The sequence below is a fragment of the Pogona vitticeps genome, chromosome ZW-PAR (assembly GCF_051106095.1).
Source record: "Pogona vitticeps strain Pit_001003342236 chromosome ZW-PAR, PviZW2.1, whole genome shotgun sequence".
NCBI classification, from domain to species: domain Eukaryota; kingdom Metazoa; phylum Chordata; class Lepidosauria; order Squamata; family Agamidae; genus Pogona; species Pogona vitticeps.
Window position 1 is genome coordinate 7,584,704 of NC_135800.1, and position 20,526 is coordinate 7,605,229.

A 20,526-nucleotide genomic window follows, 5' to 3' on the forward strand; every position below is an offset into this window, starting at 1 on the left:
TTAAGATTAATAACAACACACACATACTTACACTAACATTGCATTTTAAAAACATAACTTGAAAGTGATGGGTTAAAATGTAGGGCCATGGTATTCTCAGGCGATTGATTCTAAGCCCTACCCCTTCAGAGGCTGAAAAAATGCAGTACTATTGAATGCTATACACTGAATGGTCTCTGGCTCCTTCTATAGTGGCTAGTTCTGGTAAATATATGTGTATATTTTTTTTACTTTAGTATTTTCAGGCAGCAAATAAGTGAATCAGTGGATATTGATCTCATGTATAGTTAGGTTTTGGACCAGCCAGCCTACATGGCCAGTTGTTGATCTGAAGGAGAGGTCATCTCCAACATCAGGAGGGCACTGTATCACCGGTATTTCAAGGGCAATGGGATGGATTGATGGTTGATTGTGGTTTTTTCCCCCTTTCAGGAGAAGGAGAAGAAATACATGTTGCCAGTGGACAACTTGAAGGTGCGGGATGTTGAGAAAGGCTTCATGTCAAGCAAATACATCTTTGCCCTCTTCAACACTGAACAGAGGTGCGGCCCTTTCTCTGTAACTTTCTAGTGGCAACATCTGGGGGGGTTGGAAGTGGCAGGAAGGGTGAGACAGGACAGCTTGGGGTTAGCGTGGTAAAGAGCAGAGGAGGACAAGAGTTAGAACAGTCAGGGCAGGGGATGACAAGGGTTGAGGCAGTGAAGGTAGAGAACAGAAGGCCTTTGGCTAATGGGGCACAGGGTGACAGAGTGATGTATTCGTTGGAGGAAAATGGAGGCAGAAAGCGAGAGAGAGAGAAAAAAGGGTTTATAGGGAAGGCAAAAGCAGTTTCCCTTAACTTTGGTATGTGTGCGTGTGTTCCCCTGATACCACTCCTTGTGCCTCAGGTGTGGATCCTGTTGTGGACTTATGAGATCAGAGAGGAGGAAGAGAAATAGCAAATGTTTCCACAGCCACTTGTCTGACTGTGGCCCTCTTCCCTATGATTTTTACTCCTCGCCCCCACCCCTGAGAGCCTGAGAAGGAAAGAGTAAAACCGTAAAACGTCCAGCCCAACCTTGAGGCTGGACTGGTCTCGTTGAACAGTTTGGTACTTCTTCTTTGGTCTCCCCAGAAATTAGCAACTGAACTATTGAGATAATACACCAAGTCTCACTTAGATGTCCGGACCATACTCATAACTGGGGGAGGAGGTCTATGACATGTCATGTTTTCCCCTGCAACCAGGCAGATAGGAAAGCTGATATAATATTTCCCGCCTCTCCAATATTCCTTTCTCCTCAGGAACGTTTACAAAGATTACCGTCAACTGGAGCTGGCATGTGAGACCCAGGAGGAGGTGGACAGTTGGAAGGCCTCTTTCTTGCGTGCAGGCGTTTACCCGGAGCGCGTTGGGGTGAGTTGGCTCATGGATAGTAGCAGAAGTGTAACAGGGAATGGAAAGGGAAAGGGTCAGACTAAAGTAGCCGAAGATAGCCATGTTTGTTCCTGTCACTTTCCCCATTGGGGTTAGGGATGAAGTTCTTTCCATCCCAAATATAAACAATGTTGTGAATGTCTGGATTTTGGTGAATTTGTTTTTTAAAAAAAAAGTGTGGAAGGGAATGCCTCCCTCATGGTCTCCCTTTTGATCCCATTCTTATTTTAGGAACCCTTAGCAAAATTAGACATGTTTGCATTCCTCTGCATCCACCCTTTAAATTCTCAAATACTTTCTATCTCAAATATGAGCCTGCCTTTTCCATTTTGACAAATTCTTGCGGAACCCAAAATGAAAAGAAATTTCTTCCTCTATCTCCATTGGCTGAGTTCAGCAAAGAACAGCTGTTCCAAGATGGGAGAGAACCCTGTGCTTTTGCTTCCTGCCAGGTAGCTGGTAAGGAGCCTGGCAGCAAAAAAGAAGTGGCAACCCTAATTTAGTACCGAGCGGGTCCAACTACACAGTGATACGAAGCTAGACTTTTCACAGCTCGTCCCTCATAGCCTTAGACCTGGATGAACAAATCGTGTCAGGTTCAGTTTCTCCCACATGCATTCCCCCCCCCTCATTTCAAATTCTTTCCGTCCCAAATATGAAAATCTTGCATGTTCTTAATAAATGGTGTCCAAAACCAGTCTGAAACGAAATTCACATTCAACGTTCGTTCGTTGGTGTCTGTTATGAATTAGCCTAGTAGCAACAGCACCATCTCTTGGGGAGAGAGCACAATTGTCCCAGTTTAGGATCCCAAATTATGCTTTTTAAGATATGTATTTTAAGTTTCCCTTTCTCTGTTGTTATTTTAATGAGCACACCCCTGCATTTACTCCCCACCCCTTATTGTGCTTTATAACAGCTCTTGTTTGAGTGACAGAATGTTATTTGGGAAAGGAACATAGAAAGCTACCTTCTACTTTAAGTCCATCTAACCCAGAATTGCCAACTCTAAATGGCAGCAATACCTCCCCAGAGTTTTACCTAGGATTCTTTCCTACCCCTATCCAGAAATCATTGCTAGTCTCACACCCAAGCGTTAACTGGGCCTGGCTCTATTTAGCTTCCAAAATCAGACGTGATATACAGTATAGTGCCTTCTTGTGGCTTGGTGTATATGTATGTATACGTATATATTTGCACTAACTAGTTCCTACGTAAGGGCTGGGAAAACAAACAAATGTTGGTGCTACTGGTGAGTAGTTTTTCTCAAGAATCTACTTGGCAATACCGTTTTATTTTGTTTCATTTTTATTTATTTCTCTATTTTTACTTTTCATTTTGAAGAAATCCCATTTCAGTTATAGTCATCTTAGCAGTATTTTTTTAAAAAAATATTTGCTATATGTTCATGGCCATACTAGGTACAGAACTTTTACCTGATGATGCAAAGTAAAATATGGAAATATTTTTTTTATTTTAAAAAAAGTTGTCACATTTTTTCTTGTTTCTTGTTTTTTTCTTTTCCTTGTTTTGCTTTTTGTGCTCAAACTGGCCCTCCAGGACAAAGACAAAGTAAGTGATAGTCCCTTTGCCTGCTATGACCTGTGATGGGGATCTCATCACCTATTTCTGAATTGCCCATTTTTATTTTCATTTTATTTTTACTTTCTTTTTTTATTTATGTAAATAAATGTTCCTTTTGTCTCCGTGTCAAAAAAGACACGTCTTCCCCTTCTCCTTTCCTCTTTGCACTTCATGCCACGTTGCCTGCTTAACTTATTTGTAATCTTGCTTTGGTTTTTGCTTCACTCGTTTGTGAATTTCCTTTCTTTGGAGTTTGCTCGGTTCTTGAGCTATATCCAGATTACTCTTTCCCTGCATCTTGTTGGTCTTTCCCCCTATTTCTTATGTCTTTTTCTTCCTCATTTTTCTTTTTGAGTTGTTGTTCTGATTTCCGGTTCTAATTTTCTGTTTCTGGGGATGCTGTTTGCAATGATGTTACAAATGAAAGCAGGGGAAAGAGACCTTAAATTAAATCCTTATCCTCTGTGAGCATCAGTTGTAGGTCAGCCCCATATCCTACTTTACCATTGGCTCATTCTTGTAAAGAACGTGTCTGCGGGCGGCGTTGTGATCTAGGCAGTTTGGGATGTGATATTCAGGACTGCAGGAACACTTGCCCCATGTTCTTTCCTCCCTGATCATCCTCCAATTTTTATTTTATTTTTTGCATATATGAGATTAGTGTTAGATTACCTTATCACTAGTACTCACATACTAGTTTAGTGCTAGATCATCTCTGGATGAGAATTTTTTGAAAAATTACAAACATAAACAACCCAGTCAAAATAAAAGATGCCCCTGCAGTGTGTGATTTTTCGGTACATGTTAAGAAGAACGTTGGAACACTGCAAATCAAATCAAATTGCCAGTGTAGTTGCAGCCTGAGATACAGTTCTTTTAATTTGAACCACAGCAATGATTTCAAAGCTGATGTCTACATTATCTCATTATCCCTGGCAAATTTTATGTCCTGGGTTGGCCTCTCTTGCGGTGATGTGTCAGCAGCCAGCCTAGACAGTTGTCGCCACCCCAGAAAATCTGTCTTGACTTCCTGCCTTGGTAATTTGAGTGGAACAGTTTGAATAAACAAGAAGGACTCTCGTGGCTCCAGAAAGATGACATGCTGTAGTGTGGCATGCGCTTTCATGGATCAGAACTTCATTAGGTGGCAGATATGAATGAGTAAATTGCTGAACTGACCAGCAAGCTTTGATTCCGGTTGTTTAATGCTGACTCTAGACCAGGGATTTAATCTCTCTTTGCCTTCTGGACAGCATGGCAAGGCTAGGAACACTGCAAGGGTAGGATGAATGCATTAGTGTCAATAATTGCTGCCAGGAATCATAGTCCATGTCCTTATCTGGTAGATTTCCTCATTATAATAGAATGTTACAGACAGTAACTGTCCAGGTCGTGGCCTTTTGACCCCAGGAGTTGCACACGAAGTGTCCCTCTGCCTAGCTGTCTACCAACTGAGGATAATGCTTCAAGAGCCAGAGGAAGTGGAGTAAACTCTACAAAAGCACATGATGCCGTCATAAATATGTCAGCCTGTTTGGCCGAGGCCCAAGAGTGGAAGCTAAGGGTCTCCGTGGGGAGGATGATCACTTCCTCTCGGTTGGCTGAGGAACCATATATCTCTGCATATATTCATGGCACAAGACACAACAAAATTCAATTTTCAGCTTTTGCTATAACAGCAACCTTTGAAGGAAAAAAAACCCACCTTCTTCTAAAAAACTAAGAGTGTGGTTTGGGAACACTTGCCCCAGTAGGTCATCAAAATCCTTCACCCTGTTCTAAAACTGGAAGGGCAATCATGTCCTTCTGGTTCCCTGGAATTCCAAAGAATTGCAGTGGATCAGGCTTCCCCAAACTAAAATATCCTCCAGATATTTTAGACTGCAGACCCCAACATTCCTTACCATGAGTGGGACTTATGGGATTTGAAGTCCTAAATGTTGTTTAGAGATGGGAAAGGCTACCCCAGATTTATTGGGAAGTTTGGCAAGGACACCTGAGTTCCTCAACATCTCCTCCTAATTCCTGGCGCTGAAGTTGGTTGGTATCTTATTAAAGACCGATTCTGTCTCTCCAACATCTACCTAGGCTAGTGAGTCAGAAGAGAATGGATCTGACAGCTTGATGCATTCCATGGACCCTCAGCTGGAGAGGCAGGTGGAGACCATCCGGAACCTTGTGGATTCCTACATGGCCATTGTCAACAAGACCATTCGTGACCTCATGCCTAAGACCATCATGCACCTTATGATAAACAATGTATGTAAGCCAATCAGCGGCCCATGGAATTCCATGGACCACACTTGCACCTCGTGGTTTCTGCACTCTGTAACTGTGGAGGATTCTGAGGGTGGGTTGGTGAATGAGCCTTGTGGCGCAGTGGTTAAACTGCTGTACTGCAGCCAAAACTGTGCTCATGACCTGGGGTTCAATCCCAGGTAGCCGACTCAAGGTTGACTTAGCCTTCTATCCTTCCGAGGTCGGTAAAATGAGTACCCAGCTCACGGGGGGGGGGGGCAATGTGTAGCCTGCATAATTAACTTGTAAACCGCCCAGAGTGTGCTTGAAGCGCTATGGGGTGGTATATAAGCAGCACACTTTGCTTTTGATTTTTTTGCTGGGAATTGCAGTCTGGGAACTATGTAAATTTCCCCCAGGCTTTGGGTTGGTTCTCACAGCTCATCTGCTTTTCTCCCCTCGGACAGACGAAGGAATTCATTCATTCAGAACTGCTGGCAAACCTGTATTCCTGCGGAGACCAGAACACCCTGATGGAAGAGTCGGCCGAGCAAGCGCAACGGCGGGATGAGATGCTTCGCATGTACCATGCCTTGAAGGAAGCGCTCAACATCATCGGGGATATCAACACCACCACCATCAGCACGCCCCTGCCCCCGCCGGTGGACGACTCTTGGCTGCAGGTGCAGAACATACCGTCCGGACGCAGGTACCTGAGGCTCAGGCAGAGGCCCCCACAGACCTTCCTGACGCCTCTTTTAGGAACTAGATGTGGGGCCTCCTGCTGGAACAAGGAAGGAAGGGCACTGAGAATTTATTATTATTACAATTTTGGCACTGTGGAAAAGCAGCATTCATAGACTGACTCTGCTAGAGATTGCTGGAACCTTGATGGCCAGCTAGCACAGACAGAAGAAGTGACCCTTCTTTTGGATTATGATTTGCAGAATCCCACAACCAGTGTGGGTGCCAGCCATGCAGACTGTAGGATTCTGGAAGACCCTAAAGCAAATAGGTCACATTTCCTGTCTGCACTGGCTGGCTGGCAGGCAAAAGTCAGTATGAAGCCAGGTGCAACTGGGAGAATTAGACTCTTCCAGAGAGCTGAAAGTGGATTGAAAGAGAGCCTTCTGCCCATGAATGCCTTTTATGCAAGCTTTTCATATCCTTTCAAACCTCTGCAAAGCTAAGAATGGGAAACGTTTGGGCTTATTGGAAGGTGTGGTTCTGGAAAGTGTGGTTCAAAACCTCCAAACACTTCCCCTCTGTCTGGAAAGCCTGCTTGGCAAGAGTGAGACAGTGAGACAAAAGTAACATGAGCAGGTATGCATCAGTGTATGTGCAGTATCCTGTACACTCAGACCACTTCCAGCTCTCTTGAAAAGCTGTCTCCTTGTTAGAGTGAAGGTTCCTGAAGGTAGTGAGAGCTTTCTTTGGAACCCCATGGATCTGCCATTGCAGTGAAGCTCCTTTCCCTTCAACAGGTCTCCCACATCCAGCCCTACGCCGCAGAGGAGAGCTCCGGCAGTCCCGCCAGCCAGGCCTGGATCGCGAGGCCCAGCTCCTGGACCTCCGCCTGCTGGTGGTCCCACTCTGGGTGGTGCGCCTCCTGTGCCCTCTAGGCCAGGAGCCTCCCCAGATCCTTTTGGGCCTCCCCCTCAGGTTCCCTCACGGCCCAACCGTGCACCTCCTGGTGTCCCCAGGTAAGTGTGGTCGTTTGCAGCAGGTAGAAAAGGAGAGTAAGATTTGGGCACCAGCTGCAGCGGGGCTGGAAACCTACACCTGTTGACTAGGAGCTTAAGACCCACTGAGGCTTATTTTAGAACAAATCTTAGGATCCTGTTGGAAGCACCTTTCCCCATTTGGGAGTAGGACGCTCTAGGAGAGTTGTTGAATCTTCTGCTGCTTCTCATGCATTGTTCTTACTCCAGTTATTGAGGTGCTAAGTTGAAATCTGGGGCATTTCTATGAGTTCTCATACTTCCTTGTTGGAGCTGGGGAGAATGTATTCTAAGAGGGGAGCTTGGAGATACTTGTCTTGGTGGGACCACGGTTTTGGAAGGCTGAAAAGTTCGTCAGAGGATATGGGAGGGACCCTCTTAATATGGGGTTTCCATCCTTTTCTGGGAAGCTGAGATCTTTTGCCTATAGCCCTTGCTCCCCTTACACAGTGACACTTTCACAAGAAGGTTGGTGCCTTGTTTTGTTTTTTTTTATTTTAGGAGAATAATTGTATCTCTGTCTTGAATGCTCAGCACCACTGTGATGATCTTTCAAGCTGAAACATTCCCACAATGCTACATCAGCCAGAGAACTCCTTTCAGTGGGTCAGCCCACAGAGAAAGAAGTAGATCCTGCCCCCTTCTCTTGGTATAAAGAGAAGAACATTTAGCTCTTATTCGATACTTTGGGTTAAACCTGAGCTTTGGAAGAATCCTGCTGAAAAGGGCAGTCTCCTGATGCCCCTGATCTTACTGGTATTTACTGGGAAGTAAATCTTACTGAGTACAGTGGGCTCTGCTCCCGAATAAATAGCAACAGTTCTCTACATGTTTACAGGGAGAAATAAGCCCCCTTAACTTGGTTGGTAGTAAGGACATTTGACCCCACAGGGGCTTTCTTATGCATCTGGATGGATAAGGTTAACATAAATAATGATTAAGATTTAAAAGATTACAATCTATTCATACATATGAAAGGAATGTTAGTTTTTGGTTGTGGTTTAAATGAAACTATCAGCTGTTATTGTTTTTCTTAATAGCAAATAACTAATCAAAATTGCTATTGAATTTTGATTAGTAGAAATCCAAGTATAAATGGTTTATTCCAGACAGATGAATTAGAGGATTTGTCATGGGAGATGGTCAGTACAGATTTTATCTTAATATTGATTCCTGCTCAGAAAGCCTGCTCAGTATGTCCCAGAGATGTTGAACACATCACCTTAATTAGTGGAATATCCTGGCCAAGTCGTTTCCTTGGACCTGGAAAGTAAAGCAGTAACATGAGTATTAATTGGTACTTTCCCAGGGCTAGAAAAAGGGACTTTGAATAAATTCACCCTTGCAAGGTAAGAAGCAAAAACAATTCATTCTCACCAGAAAAATACAGAAAAAAACGATCAGCTACAACTGAGAGGGCTGACTCCCAGGGTGAGCAAGCCTTAAATTCTTCAATACAGGATGAAAAGGCAGAGACAGGTACCGAGTTAAAGGTCAGTCTCATGTCACTCAAAGGAGATACTGCATAGCTACTGCTTACCCATGCACATTTTCTCAGAGTTTTGTGGATGGATCTGCATGTAGAATTTAGAAGACTTAGGAATCAGCAGCAGGCTTTCCTTTCTGGGACAATTTATGAACCATATATATATATATATTTAAAATGTTTGAGTATATTGGAAGCAACCGCCTCTATGAAGAACCGCCATCTGATGTCTATCTCTGAGAGCTAAAACAAATGTGTAGGGAATATATATCTTTCCTGCTTTACAATCTTTTCCCTCTAGCAACAAACCTTCTTTATTACACGGTTCTCTGAAAACAGACCTGCAAAGGAAGCTGGTGCTCGCATCCCAAATCACAATCACACTTCTCATACTTTTACAACCAGACGTCTTTTCCCTTTGAGAGAACACTGCTTCTAAGTACAGGATCAGTGTCTTATCTAGTGTGGCTCTGGTATATGGGTGCATAAGTAACACTACAGATCCCTAGCTCAAACTTGCTTCTCTCCCATCTGGCACTGGCTTTTAAGGATGTTGGCTGGAGAATGTGAGATGCACATTAGAACCTTTCCTGCTGGAGTGATCCTTGTTCCTAGCAAGGTCATCCTGTGTAACTATGATGATGCATATCTAGAAGTCTTAGAAGTAAGAGTGGATGAATCTGAAGATGAGACAAGGCACTGGTTTCTCTAATGGTTTTAAAGTAGCCTGCCCCTTCCTACAACGGTACCCCCTGGCTTTTACTGATGAACACAGGCTTGTGTACAGGTGTCTCACCAACCCACACCTGGTTTTGACAGTGCTTCTGCCAGTGCTTGCAATTGCCACCATCTGCTGTTTCTGCTGCTGCTGCTGCTTTGCATTGCTGGGTCTTGCTTCTCTCCCTAAACCTCATCATTTTCTCTCTCTTGTTTTTTTTTCTTTGAGTTTGGTTACAATGTGCTTGTTTTTCTCCCCTACATTTTTAAAGGGCTATGTTCACTGAACAGTCCTATCCCCGCCATATTTCTCTATGGCTTATCGTTCTTCCCACATCTTTCCTCCATCCCATCACTTCATTCTCATCGACAATGTATTCTATATACTTGTTGGATATTCCATGTAATAGAAATGTATCAGTTCTCCTTCCCTCCCTCCCTCTTCCCATAAAGTGCCCCATATCCCCCTTGCAAACATTTTGATTCACTATTGTAATGGAATCATTTGAAGTTTCTATACTTAAATCATCCTGAAAATAGTCTTAAATAAATAAATGTCCACACTGTTTTTCAAAGACAGTGCCAGCACACCAACAAAGAAGGATCAATGGTTTATGTATGGATGCACAGATTCATCCTTGCACACCCTTAATGACACCAGGTTCCAGTTAATCCAAGCACCCAGACACCCACGTCTCTCGTCTCCTCCCTGTGTAAACAATAGAGGAGACTCACATTGTGGGGTGAGCATTGTCAGTGAGAGCCAGGCCGCTAGCTTCCTGTGTAGGGGCATTCCATAAATAAGCCATTGCTCAGGATGTTTTCTATGGAGCCGCTTACCCATCTTTTCCTGGAATCCATCTTATCTTTCTAGTCGAGAGAGAAGCTGTCATTTGGACCCAGAAAGATACAGCCTCATGGTGCAGTGGTTAGCCTTTTGTACTGCAGCCAAAACTCTCTGCTCATGACCCAGGGTTCAATCCCAGGTAGCTGTCTCAAGGTTCACTCAACCTTCCATCCTTCCAAGGTTGGTAAAATGAGTATCCGGCTCACTGGGGACGGGGGCAATGTGTAGCCTGCATCATTAACTTGTAAACCATCCAGAGAGTGCTTTAAGTGCTATGGAGCAATATATAAGCAGCACCCTTTTTTTTTCTGTGCACAGAAGCAGGGTTAGTATGTGTTTGTTTGTTTGGTTTTGCCTCCATACTTCTTAGCAGGCTGCGCAGGTCGTGCTGGGATCTTGCCTCTTGCGGAGTGTCAGGGAGCCAGCTTTTCACTTATGTGCTCTTTAGCTGAGACGTGAAAGTGGCTGGCACAAGCCGTCCCACATCTGGGAGAAAGCATGGTTGGCATGGTTCGCAGTCAGATGATCCCTTAACGGAAGTTTAAAATGCTTCTGTTGCATAAATGTTTGGCACGTTCTGGGGAAAGAAGGTAGCCTGTTGTAGAAGAAAGCCATCCAGAGTTTCAGAATACCCATAAATGTGATGTTCCACAATCTGGTTCCTCTCAGATAGGTTGGAATTCAGCTCTCACCGATAGCTGTCACTGCCCTTCTCCAGGAATGACAGAAGTTGTAACCGAACACATCTGGAGGATGCCATCTGCCTTAATGGCTTAACAGATGTATAAAGGGGTATATATTCATGGACTAGAAGTGGCCTCTGGTCACTAAAGCTTATTTTCTTTCTTTATTTTATTTAACTTATATGCTGCCCACACTACCCAAAGGTTTCTGGGTGGCTTACAACATTTAAAATACAATAAAAAGACAAAATTATTAAAATGCAATTAAAATATATACTCTAAAAATTGCCATCGGACCCACAGCTGATATTATTTCAATTAAAAACCTTCTGGAACAGGAAGGTTTAGACCTGGCGCCGAAATGTCATCAGCATCAGCGCCAGACGAATCTCAGTCGGGAGGGCATTCCATCGTCTGGGGGCAGCTGCCGAAAAGGCCCTTTCTCTACAAGCCACCCCTCTTATCTCCTTAAGGGATGGCTCTTTCAAAAGGGCCCCCTGGCTAGATCTTAACTGCCGGGTAGGTTCATATGGATGGAGGCGGTCCTTCAGGTCCTTATGCCAGGTTAAGCCTTCTAAAAATTCCACAAGGTTCTTGGTTGATGAAATTCCAAATATCCCCGTGTTGAATAGAAACCCTCTCTATCTCTCAGCCCAGTACCTTTCAGGGGCCCCTTTCTATGTTGGTTAATGGCTCGGTGCTATCTCTTGTGTATAGATTAATATTTTTTTTCACATTTGTCAAGTCGATGAGGTTCCACTAGCCACTGAGTGGACTGACGACCATGTTCATTTGTTGTTGTTTGTTCGTTTATCTTTCTTTTCTGCTTCTTTTTCACTAAAAGATCTGGCTTTCCCACATTGAGTGGGGAAAGAGAGCATGAGTCAGGGTCTGAAAGGAAGTATATACTCTGCTTTGAGGTATATACTTTGAGGTGTGGTGTGTGTGTGTGTGTGTGTGTGTGTGTGTGTGTGTGTGTGTGTGTGAGAGAGAGAGAGAGAGAGAGAGAGAGAGAGAGACTTTGAGGCTTAAAGCCTGAACATGTGAGTGTGTGGACAATAGTGTACAGAGTATTCCCTGACAACAGTGCCTTTCAGATGTTTTACAGCACACCTCCATCCAACGTGGCCATTTTTCTAATGGATGCACCTATTGGCACTTTGTGAATTTCAGAAATATACAGTGTTTTTTTGTATATTTTTAAAATGTGTGTCGTCAGATGCCTTTTTCTTTCTTAGAATTCACAGCAAGCTTGGAAATGTCTGTACAGTATTTCCAACTGCAAAGTGCATCCATTTTCTGTATTCAGATTTTAAAATGTAGAGCATGAAAATCTGAAAAGGGTAGGGGGACACCTTGAAGACGTGCATTTTTCATGGGTTCTTCTTTAGAAGGCTCTTTAGAGCATTTAGTGGGATAGCCAGTAAGCTTGAAAGGGCAAACTCTTCAGCATATAAGTGAATGACATTAATAGTTTTGAATGTAGGCTGTGTGTGTTTTTAATGGTTTAAAAAATCTATGTTTAAAAAGAAACAAACATCTACAAAAGAAGTACAGTAGGATCCCACCCACCGACCCCGGTATCTGCAGGTGATCAATTCCAAGACCCCTGCAGATGCTGGAAAACACGGATCACATCAAACATTATTTGAATAGCAAACGCTATGCATAGCGTGGTACTGCATCTTTCTCCCTCTAGTGACCAATTCTGGTAATTTCAATATATATTTCTAGCCTTTCCATTTTAATATTTTTAATATTTTCAGACCGTGGATAAGTGAATCAGCAAATACTGATCTCACAGATACAGGGGTCCTCCTGTATATACTGACTTCCTGACTAGGCAGCTACAGAGAATGCATTCTTTTGCATTTATAGACAGCTGAAGAAAATTCCATGAATCGAATTACAACATTCCATCATGGATTTCCCGTTAGGAATCTGGGTGTTTTTAGGATGTGTACAGACATGTGTACCGTGATGTGGATGTAGAGCCACACACCCTTTTTGTTTGTTTGTTTTTTGGCTAGATATGTAAGTTTCAAAAATGAATTGAGCTTGGGAACAATCAACTCTGCTTGTTTCCAGGGGAATTGCTTGCACAGAGTGATGATGGGCTGCTTTTGTACAAAACCATCTCTCTTCTCTCCCCCTGAGCTGGCTGTGTGGAGGGATGACTGGCTGAATTTTAGTGGCCATCGCCAAGCTGCTCTTTCCCACCTCAAGCAATTTTCTAATTAAATCAGTGCTGCAGAACAGGTTTCATTCTCTCCCTCCATTTTTTTTAAATGCCCAAAACGTGCCTGGAGAAAGATTTTTTTTTGTCAAAGTCCAAACTGATTATATGTGTCAGTAGACAAGGTATCCTTGCGTGAGTCATAAATTGCTGCGCAGCAGGTTTATCTCAACCCCTTCTGGAGGGAGATGGGCCTTACTGCCACTTCCTGTGGTGTTGCCCTTCAGAGCCTCGGTTGGTCCCTTTTGCAGAAGTGCACGTGTCTGAATTGGCAGCTGTGTTTTGTCCCAGTTGTATACACTGGTGGAGTTATGTCTTTGTAGATCCAGACAAAAAAGGCTGCTTGCCGTGGTGTGGCGGTGAGCATGCACAGACGTGATGATGAAGGTGCGGGGGGGGGGGAGGACTGTCCTTGTGGATTTGTATCTGCTTATCTTGTCTGCCTGTAGTGTGTATAAGTCGTGAGTGGAGACATGAGTCCCAGCACTTTCTCACAAGCATCTGTGCGCACGAGTGCCCTCATTTTCCAGACCGCGTGGCCTCTTGCCTCCAATTGTCTGAACAGCCATGTCACTCTTCGTGTTGTCTTTCAGAATCACTATCAGTGACCCTTGAGGACTGGCCGCCACGGTACGTTTTTCACTCACACCTAACCCTGCCCCACAGCCTTTGGTGATGCATGAATCAGTGTTAGTCTAATTTCCCACCCCCATGTCTTCCCATCACCCCACCACTCCATTCTGCCACTTGCCTCTCCTCTTAGTTCTTAGGTCCATGGATAATCTCCATCCCCACAACCAGGACCTGCAGATCCCTGCTTGCTAGATCGTTGCTCTTAAAATGTGGATCTTTGATGGGAATGAATTAAGTTTTCTTTTTGGTTAAAAGAAAAAGGTGTGTGGGGTTGTTGTTGTTTTCTTTTTTAAGAGACCATGGAATTGGTTGATGGGAATGGCGGTGAGAGAGACTGAAAATTGAATCGTATATAAAGAGAAACACAAGGATTCTCCAACATGCAGTTCCTTCAGAGTTCTATGTTTTAGCTGTTAAATTACAAATGAGCCTTGTCTTACCTGCAGATGATCAGTTACAAAACAAAAGCAAATGAGTGATGCAGTAGATATATTGTCTTGTTTAGCTTAGAGAGAGAGAGAGAGAGAGAGAGAAGTAAATAAAGGAAGAGACAACATATATCACAAACATTCTTACTGGTTGGAAAGTATTACTTTTCAGGACTGCCACCCTTCAAAATCAAGCAGAAAGCACCATCAATCATGGGGGGATTTCCGGGATTCCAGAAAAGCAACTCTACCAATCTCTCTCAGGAATGTATGGAGACATCTTCTTCCTGCTCTCCCAGTACGCTCTTGTAAATCTAGAAGTCAGCATGGGTAGGGTCAGAGCATTGATCCATTTCATCCAGTATTGTCCAGGGTTTTTGGTCATTTCCCAACCCTGAGTCCCTTTCTACAACCCAAAGACTTTAGCTTCTGGTGCACATCCTTGCTTAGGCTCTGAATTGCTTTCCTTCCATTCCTCCGTGCCTTCTAGCTCCTGACTGCTTAGTGAACTTTTCATGCCCCATGATGCTCCCGCAGGTATCCATTTGGCATGTACAGGAATAGGCCCTGATGGATTGCCCTCTCCCCAGTTAAAAATAAAAAGACACAGAAAGGATTGCAGTCCCCATGTTGTTCCATTGCCCTGGTGAGCCCTGCTTCTCTAGAGTTTGCAGCCATGTGTCTGCTGACTTCCACTGAGCCAACAAAGCCATGCCCCCTACAGAGACACTGCAAGATTTACTCCTGCTGCAAAGTCATGGGCCAGCTTTCAAATGGGAAGAATAACCCCCAAATAGATGATTTATTTATTTATTGATTTTTACACATCTGACATTTTCGACTGTCTGAGGGGTTAAGCTGAATGACAGTGAATAGCCCTTTCAGTTCCACGGCAGTGTATGTATGACGTGGAATCCATAATCTAACACTACGTGGAGGTAGTGAAATGTCTCGAGACAAGGTGGTGAGTCATCTTCGACCCACATGGAACCATTATGTTTGAAAAATCTCATTGGCCTTTGCCATTGCAGATTTTTCTCTGCCTTCAGGTTCCTTCCCCCCCCCCCCGCCGGACCCACTTACCTCTTCTTCTAGAACTAAGGGGGCTTCCCTAGTGGTGCCTTGCATTTTTTCTCTCTCTCTCTCTGTGTTTCTCTCTTCCTCTATCATTCCCTTTCTCTCTCCCTGAAAAATGCAACAATGGATTTTCAAACACCAAAGAAATCGAGGTGACCCAAAATGCCTGTTACGTATTTTGCATTCTGGTTAAGGAAGGGAAATTCCCACAAGAGATCTCTGCAGCAATGATAAAACGAACCAGCCAGAAAAGAGGGAGTCACAGGGCATTTTGTGTGGAAATAAAGTCCAGCCACAGATTCTGCAGCTAAGGAAGACAGGTCCTAAGACAACTAATAATATGTATTGATGATGTTTCCACACGTCAGCATAGATTTCTGTTATGTGTTGTATTTTCATGATAGACAACATTTTATTTATCTTCTCGACATGTGTTGGTGCACAAGACACTGCATAAAATGTAAGGGGCACATCTTTTGCTCCCTAAACTACTGTTGGCGTTTGCTATGAATCACACAGTCCTGTCCTGAGAGCTTCCTCACCTGAGGGAGGTGGGGAGAATAGGAAACAGCAATGAGCCTTGGAACAAAAGTCTCTCTCTTGTATATATTTTGTCTCTGTCTGGGAATAAGAAAGAGGGGAAGGGGATGCCTTTTGTCCACCTGCTTAAGGTAGGGTCCGGAGGTGTGAGTGTCTCCCATGAGTTTCACGAGTGAATGGAGGCCAATGGTAAATCAGGTAAAGGTGCTAGTCCTCAACATGTCTCTGTATCATCTCCAGCAAATGTGTACATTTTTCCTGGTGCTGAGTGTGCATCATAGAGGCACATGTCGCAGCTCTGGGGGCTGCCACATGGTGGTCCATATGTAGCCGCAGTTTGGTGGTGACTGTGTTGCTTCTGAAGCACTCTCCTTTCCTCCTTCCGGCCAGCCCTCCTCAAGGAAGGACCCCAAAGTGACCGTTCAGCTCCCTTTAGGCTGAACGGTGACTGAAGGAGACTTTTCCCAAGGAGATCTGGCTGTTGCCCATTCTTCTTCTGGGACTCGCTGTTGGGAAACTCTTGCCTGCCCTGAGCCTGGATTACAAAGTGGGGTGGGAGGGAATGGCTAACGTTCTCTTCCCAGTTTGGGAATTGCCTGGAGAGAGCAAGAATTCTGCTTAGCAAACCATCAGCGTATTGTTTAGTTTTGTCCCTGCTTTGCTACTATACTTGTCATTTCCTTCCCCCCATGCCAGATTATTATTATTATTATTATTATTATTATTATTATTATTATTATTATTATTATTATTATTATTATTATTATTATTATTATTATTATTATTATTATTATTGCATTTTTGGCAGTCTGTCAGAACCCCCCGCTTGCCCATCAGAGTTGCTTAGCCAGCCTTAAGGCAAGGTTATGTTTGCTGCAGCAGCTCAAACATACGAGTGGGTTGCCTACCAGTACAAAGTCTCATGAACTAGGCGCAGACTACTGAACCCACAGATTAGCTTCTCTCAGACCAGAAGGTAGCCCATGTGAAGGGGGGCGTTGAGTCTTGGATAGAGGGATGGCTTCAGAGATAGTCCAAATGAGCTTCCTAAATTGGCTGTTTGTACTTAAAGATGCCAGTCTTTCGCCCCTTCATCTGCAGAGTTATAAGAAATTCTGCTCTGTTGTTCGCTACAGGGTAACAGCGCCGACTAACTTTAAATCTATTAAGCTGCATGTTTTCACACTCTGCCTGCTTGCTCCCATTAGAGCCCCTCCTTATGAAATGTTTGGCCATAGATAAAGATGTTGTATGTGCCCACAATGGGATTACTTAAAAGGTTAACTAATTAGTTCAGATTGCATCGCGTCCCTGCACAGCAGAAAGGTACTAGAGCTAGCCCATGGTTAAGGGAAATGTACAGAAAATTCATCAGAAGAAACTACTGAGCTTTTATTCCCAGAGGGTTTAAGATTATTTACAGCAGGTGTGCATTCTACTTCCGAGTATAGGTATTCCTGGAGAGGCTTACACAATTAAAAATCAGACAAACACTAATTAGAGAGGGATGAAATTTTAAAAGCACTGGAGCAGTGGGTTAAAAACGTGCAAAAATAAATTGAAGCAAAGCAAAACCAAACAACATTCTGGCTCGAAGTGAGTACAAGCCAGGCTTTTCTGGAGCCTGCCTCCTACCAGGTTGTGTGGAAATCAGTGGAGGTTGTGTTGCGCTTGGGTTGCAAGAAGCTTCACGCTGAGCATGGCCTCTTCATCACACCAGTCGGGAAGCATCCCAAGTGGGAGAGACTCAAAACGATCAGGAGTTGTCCACTGGAAGGAGTTTGGTAACCAAATTTGTAAATGAATTTGTCCTAGGGGTCTAACAAGCGGTTTGAAAATGCTGAGCTCAGCTAGCTGTCAAGATCAAAAAGGCGCAGACCAACACCCGCTTTGTGGTAACAACAGTGGGGTGTTCCTGCTCCAGACTAGCCGGCAACTTCTGAAACAGCACCTCCCAGAGGATACCACTCATTCTGTGTGACATTGCGCCTCACTCGCTTGGTACCGTGTATAAGCATCACAGTGGTTGTGCTCCATGCTTCTCGACACTCAGTCTGGGTACCAGGACCACCTCTCGGGGCCGCTGTGCGTGGATGCTGGAGAGCCGTCAGAGGCAACTGCCAGGATAGTCTTGGGTAAAACCCTAATGATGGATGAGGACGCCACCAATTTGTATCGGAGCTTTAAAATCCTTCCAGCTAATAACACTTGTATTAAAACTAGTGGTTGGGTTTTCTTTTTGTCATTTGTTTAAGGTTTACATTTCTCTCTCTGGCCTTCAGCAAAGGTCCTGGCCAGGGTGAGGTGGAGAAGCATGCCTGATCATGACTGGCCACCCTGCTAACCTGTGTGTGTGTGTCTTCTCTTCTTCTTTTTCTTCTTCTTCTTCTTCCTCTCTGCTCTCACAGCCGGAAAGGCCCTGCTTCACCTACTCGACCCACCATAATCCGACCAGCTGAACCGTCCCTCTTAGACTTATAACAACCTGAGGCCTGTAGACAGCTGGCGCCAAGCACCGGGCCCCAGGGGGCAGGGGTGCACTCACTTGCCCTAGCAACCCAACCCTGCCTTCCCTGTTCCCATCATGGCCACGTCGGCTTCCCTCCCTCCCTTTCCCCATGTTCGTGAAATGCTCATTAGTGGTTGAGCTCTTCTTTGGTCTTCTCTCGTGCGTCCTGTATTGCTTCGTGAGCATAGAGTAGTCCTAGTTCAGTGGCATGGGGGACTTGGAAGGACAGAAGCTCCCTGGGGCACAGGGTTAGAGGAGCATCCATATGCGCCAAGGTGGCAGCTGCTGCTTCAACTTACCTGGTCTGGCCTGCGCACGGTGACTGCCCTGGTTACGCGTAGCGTCTAGCGCTCATCGGTAGCTATATAGCTATTTTGTTTTCCTGCCGTTTACTTAGCACGGAACACACATTTTGTGTTTGCTGTTCCTGATGAGATGTACACAAAAAGATACTGTTCATGTTCTTGATGGTGTTCCTATGTGGGTTTGGGGCCTGCCCCCTCTCAAGAAGAGGAGTAACAGAGCAATGGGGAAAAGGTTTACTGAATGGTGCATTCTTCCAGACCAAGAAGTCTCTCGTTCTCTCCAAGTGGAAGGAGTCAACACCGTGGGTGACCCTCTTACGTTGGCTTTGGGGAGCTTGTATTACCTGTTGCCGCTGACTTTTCACAAACCCAGAGAGAGGGGCTAATGTACCTCCCTCTCCAGAACAATGGATTAGTTTAATATTTCCAGGAGAGTTTGCTGTGTAAATGTTTCCTTGCAACTATCTTTTGCTTCAGACAAAAACAAAAACCAGCACAAAACACACAACGTATTTGTTGTCTTGAGTATCCCGGTGATTCTAGTATTTACTACTTGCATGCAGATGGTACCTATTTGTAATGTGAGGGAAAACCTTTGTCTCGCTCCAAGTCTTGACTCATACTCTTCTTTATGTACGTGCTGAGAGGTAAATACAAAAGCATTTAAAGAGGCGCCTCCAGTTCTGTGTTCCTCTGAGAGCCAATTTCTGCCACCCTCCTCGCAAGTCTTCAAGTCATTCCCACTTAAAATTTTAAGTTCTTTTAACCTGACGCTGTTGCTTTTGATTTCTGTTGACGATCCTCTTGACGCTAAGTTCTGATGTCTGTTCCTTTCCACATTTTAACTCTTGTTTTACTTTTTTGTCCCTTTGTTACCCCCCCACCCTCTCTCTCTGCCTTTTTTTATTTTTTTGGTGTTCTTGTCTCCCTTTAAACTCCAGCCGCCCTGGCAAAGCTAGCCCCTCCCGTCCGGAGAGTCCCAAACCACCGTATGACATGTAAACCCTGCTCCCTCTTGAGATCCATCCTTTATCTGCCTCTTAGCTGTTCTGTCCTGGAATGGTTCAACGCACATCTTTAAAACACACACACAGCTTTGTTCTGTCGTAGCTCGTGGCTTGCACACATCAGATGTGACTAGTGAAACTGGTTTTTCTTCCTCCCAGTTGCTTTAAAGGAACTTAAAAGAACAAGTTAAATTGTAGTATTGAGAAACATATCTTTACTGTCATATAAATATCTATAAATATCTATATATATATATAAAGAACAAAATCTATATGGTGTCCAAAAGTTCTAAGCCTTTAATGCTTCCAATGTTGATTTTAGCAAATACTTGAGTAGGAAGATTATATATATATGTATACATCTGTACACTTGTGCACCCAACAAAATATAACCCAACCTCGGCAGCAAGCCCAAGATGATCAGTTCTCTGCTGAACACTGTTGGGTCATTCTGTTACCCCGAAATTGTGGGTGAATCTTCGCAGTGCTGGTAGTACTTGTGATGCTGTCTGTGATCTGTCAACTCTTGTTTATTCACTGAAATAAACTATTATTTCTGTATAATGGAGACTCCATGCCTAGAATAAAACTCTCTCTCAGTGCTTTCGGGATCTTACATTTAATGCTGTCAAGGTGTTTGCAACAAGACATTTCTGGAATGGCGCACATAGTGAATAATCTCTGCAAATAAGGCACTGTATATGGTATTCTCAGGAGCAAGGGATTTCCTGTAAAAACACTGCCACCCACCAAAACTGCCTAAAAGTCACAAATATTCTACATAGAAATTGTAAATGGCTTTAATCCACATGGAGGACCCTAACCATTTTCTTTATTCATTTGTTTTCCCATAAAGAGATTATTCTTGTGAGCCAGCCCACAATGGAGATGCCCGCTGAGCCCAGTCTTATGTATTGTTCTTAAGATGTTGGTCCCTGGATAGCAACCAGGCACACAAGAAGCTATTTCACAACTTGAGAACCTGCACAAAGCAGGGTGATGAGATGCCAAATTTGGGGGGTTAGCTGGAATACTGGTCACTCCCGTGCTGGTGTTTTCACACATTCCCCATCCTTGGATTATGTAAAACAGATGAAG

The 20,526-nt window shown here is 44.1% G+C and overlaps 1 protein-coding gene across 21 annotated transcripts in view; it reads left to right on the top strand.

Moving 5' to 3' along the window:
* Positions 1-20,526, top strand: part of DNM1 (dynamin 1) — a 92,666-nt gene that overhangs the window by 71,105 nt on the left and 1,035 nt on the right. For 4 of the 21 annotated variants that reach the window (XM_078382683.1, XM_078382685.1, XM_078382684.1 and 1 more), the window contains 7 exons: positions 433-542; positions 1,285-1,396; positions 2,978-2,989; positions 5,090-5,260; positions 5,707-5,948; positions 6,724-6,942; positions 17,423-17,839. In XM_078382683.1, coding sequence (XP_078238809.1) covers positions 433-542; positions 1,285-1,396; positions 2,978-2,989; positions 5,090-5,260; positions 5,707-5,948; positions 6,724-6,942; positions 17,423-17,588 — 1,032 coding nt within the window. In that variant the 3' untranslated portion in view covers positions 17,589-17,839. Of the gene's footprint in view, positions 1-432; positions 543-1,284; positions 1,397-2,977; positions 2,990-5,089; positions 5,261-5,706; positions 5,949-6,723; positions 6,943-13,522; positions 13,560-17,422; positions 17,840-18,015; positions 19,993-20,526 lie in introns of those variants that run through there. The other 17 variants (XM_072985111.2, XM_078382687.1, XM_078382688.1 and 14 more) reach the window with 13 other exon arrangements.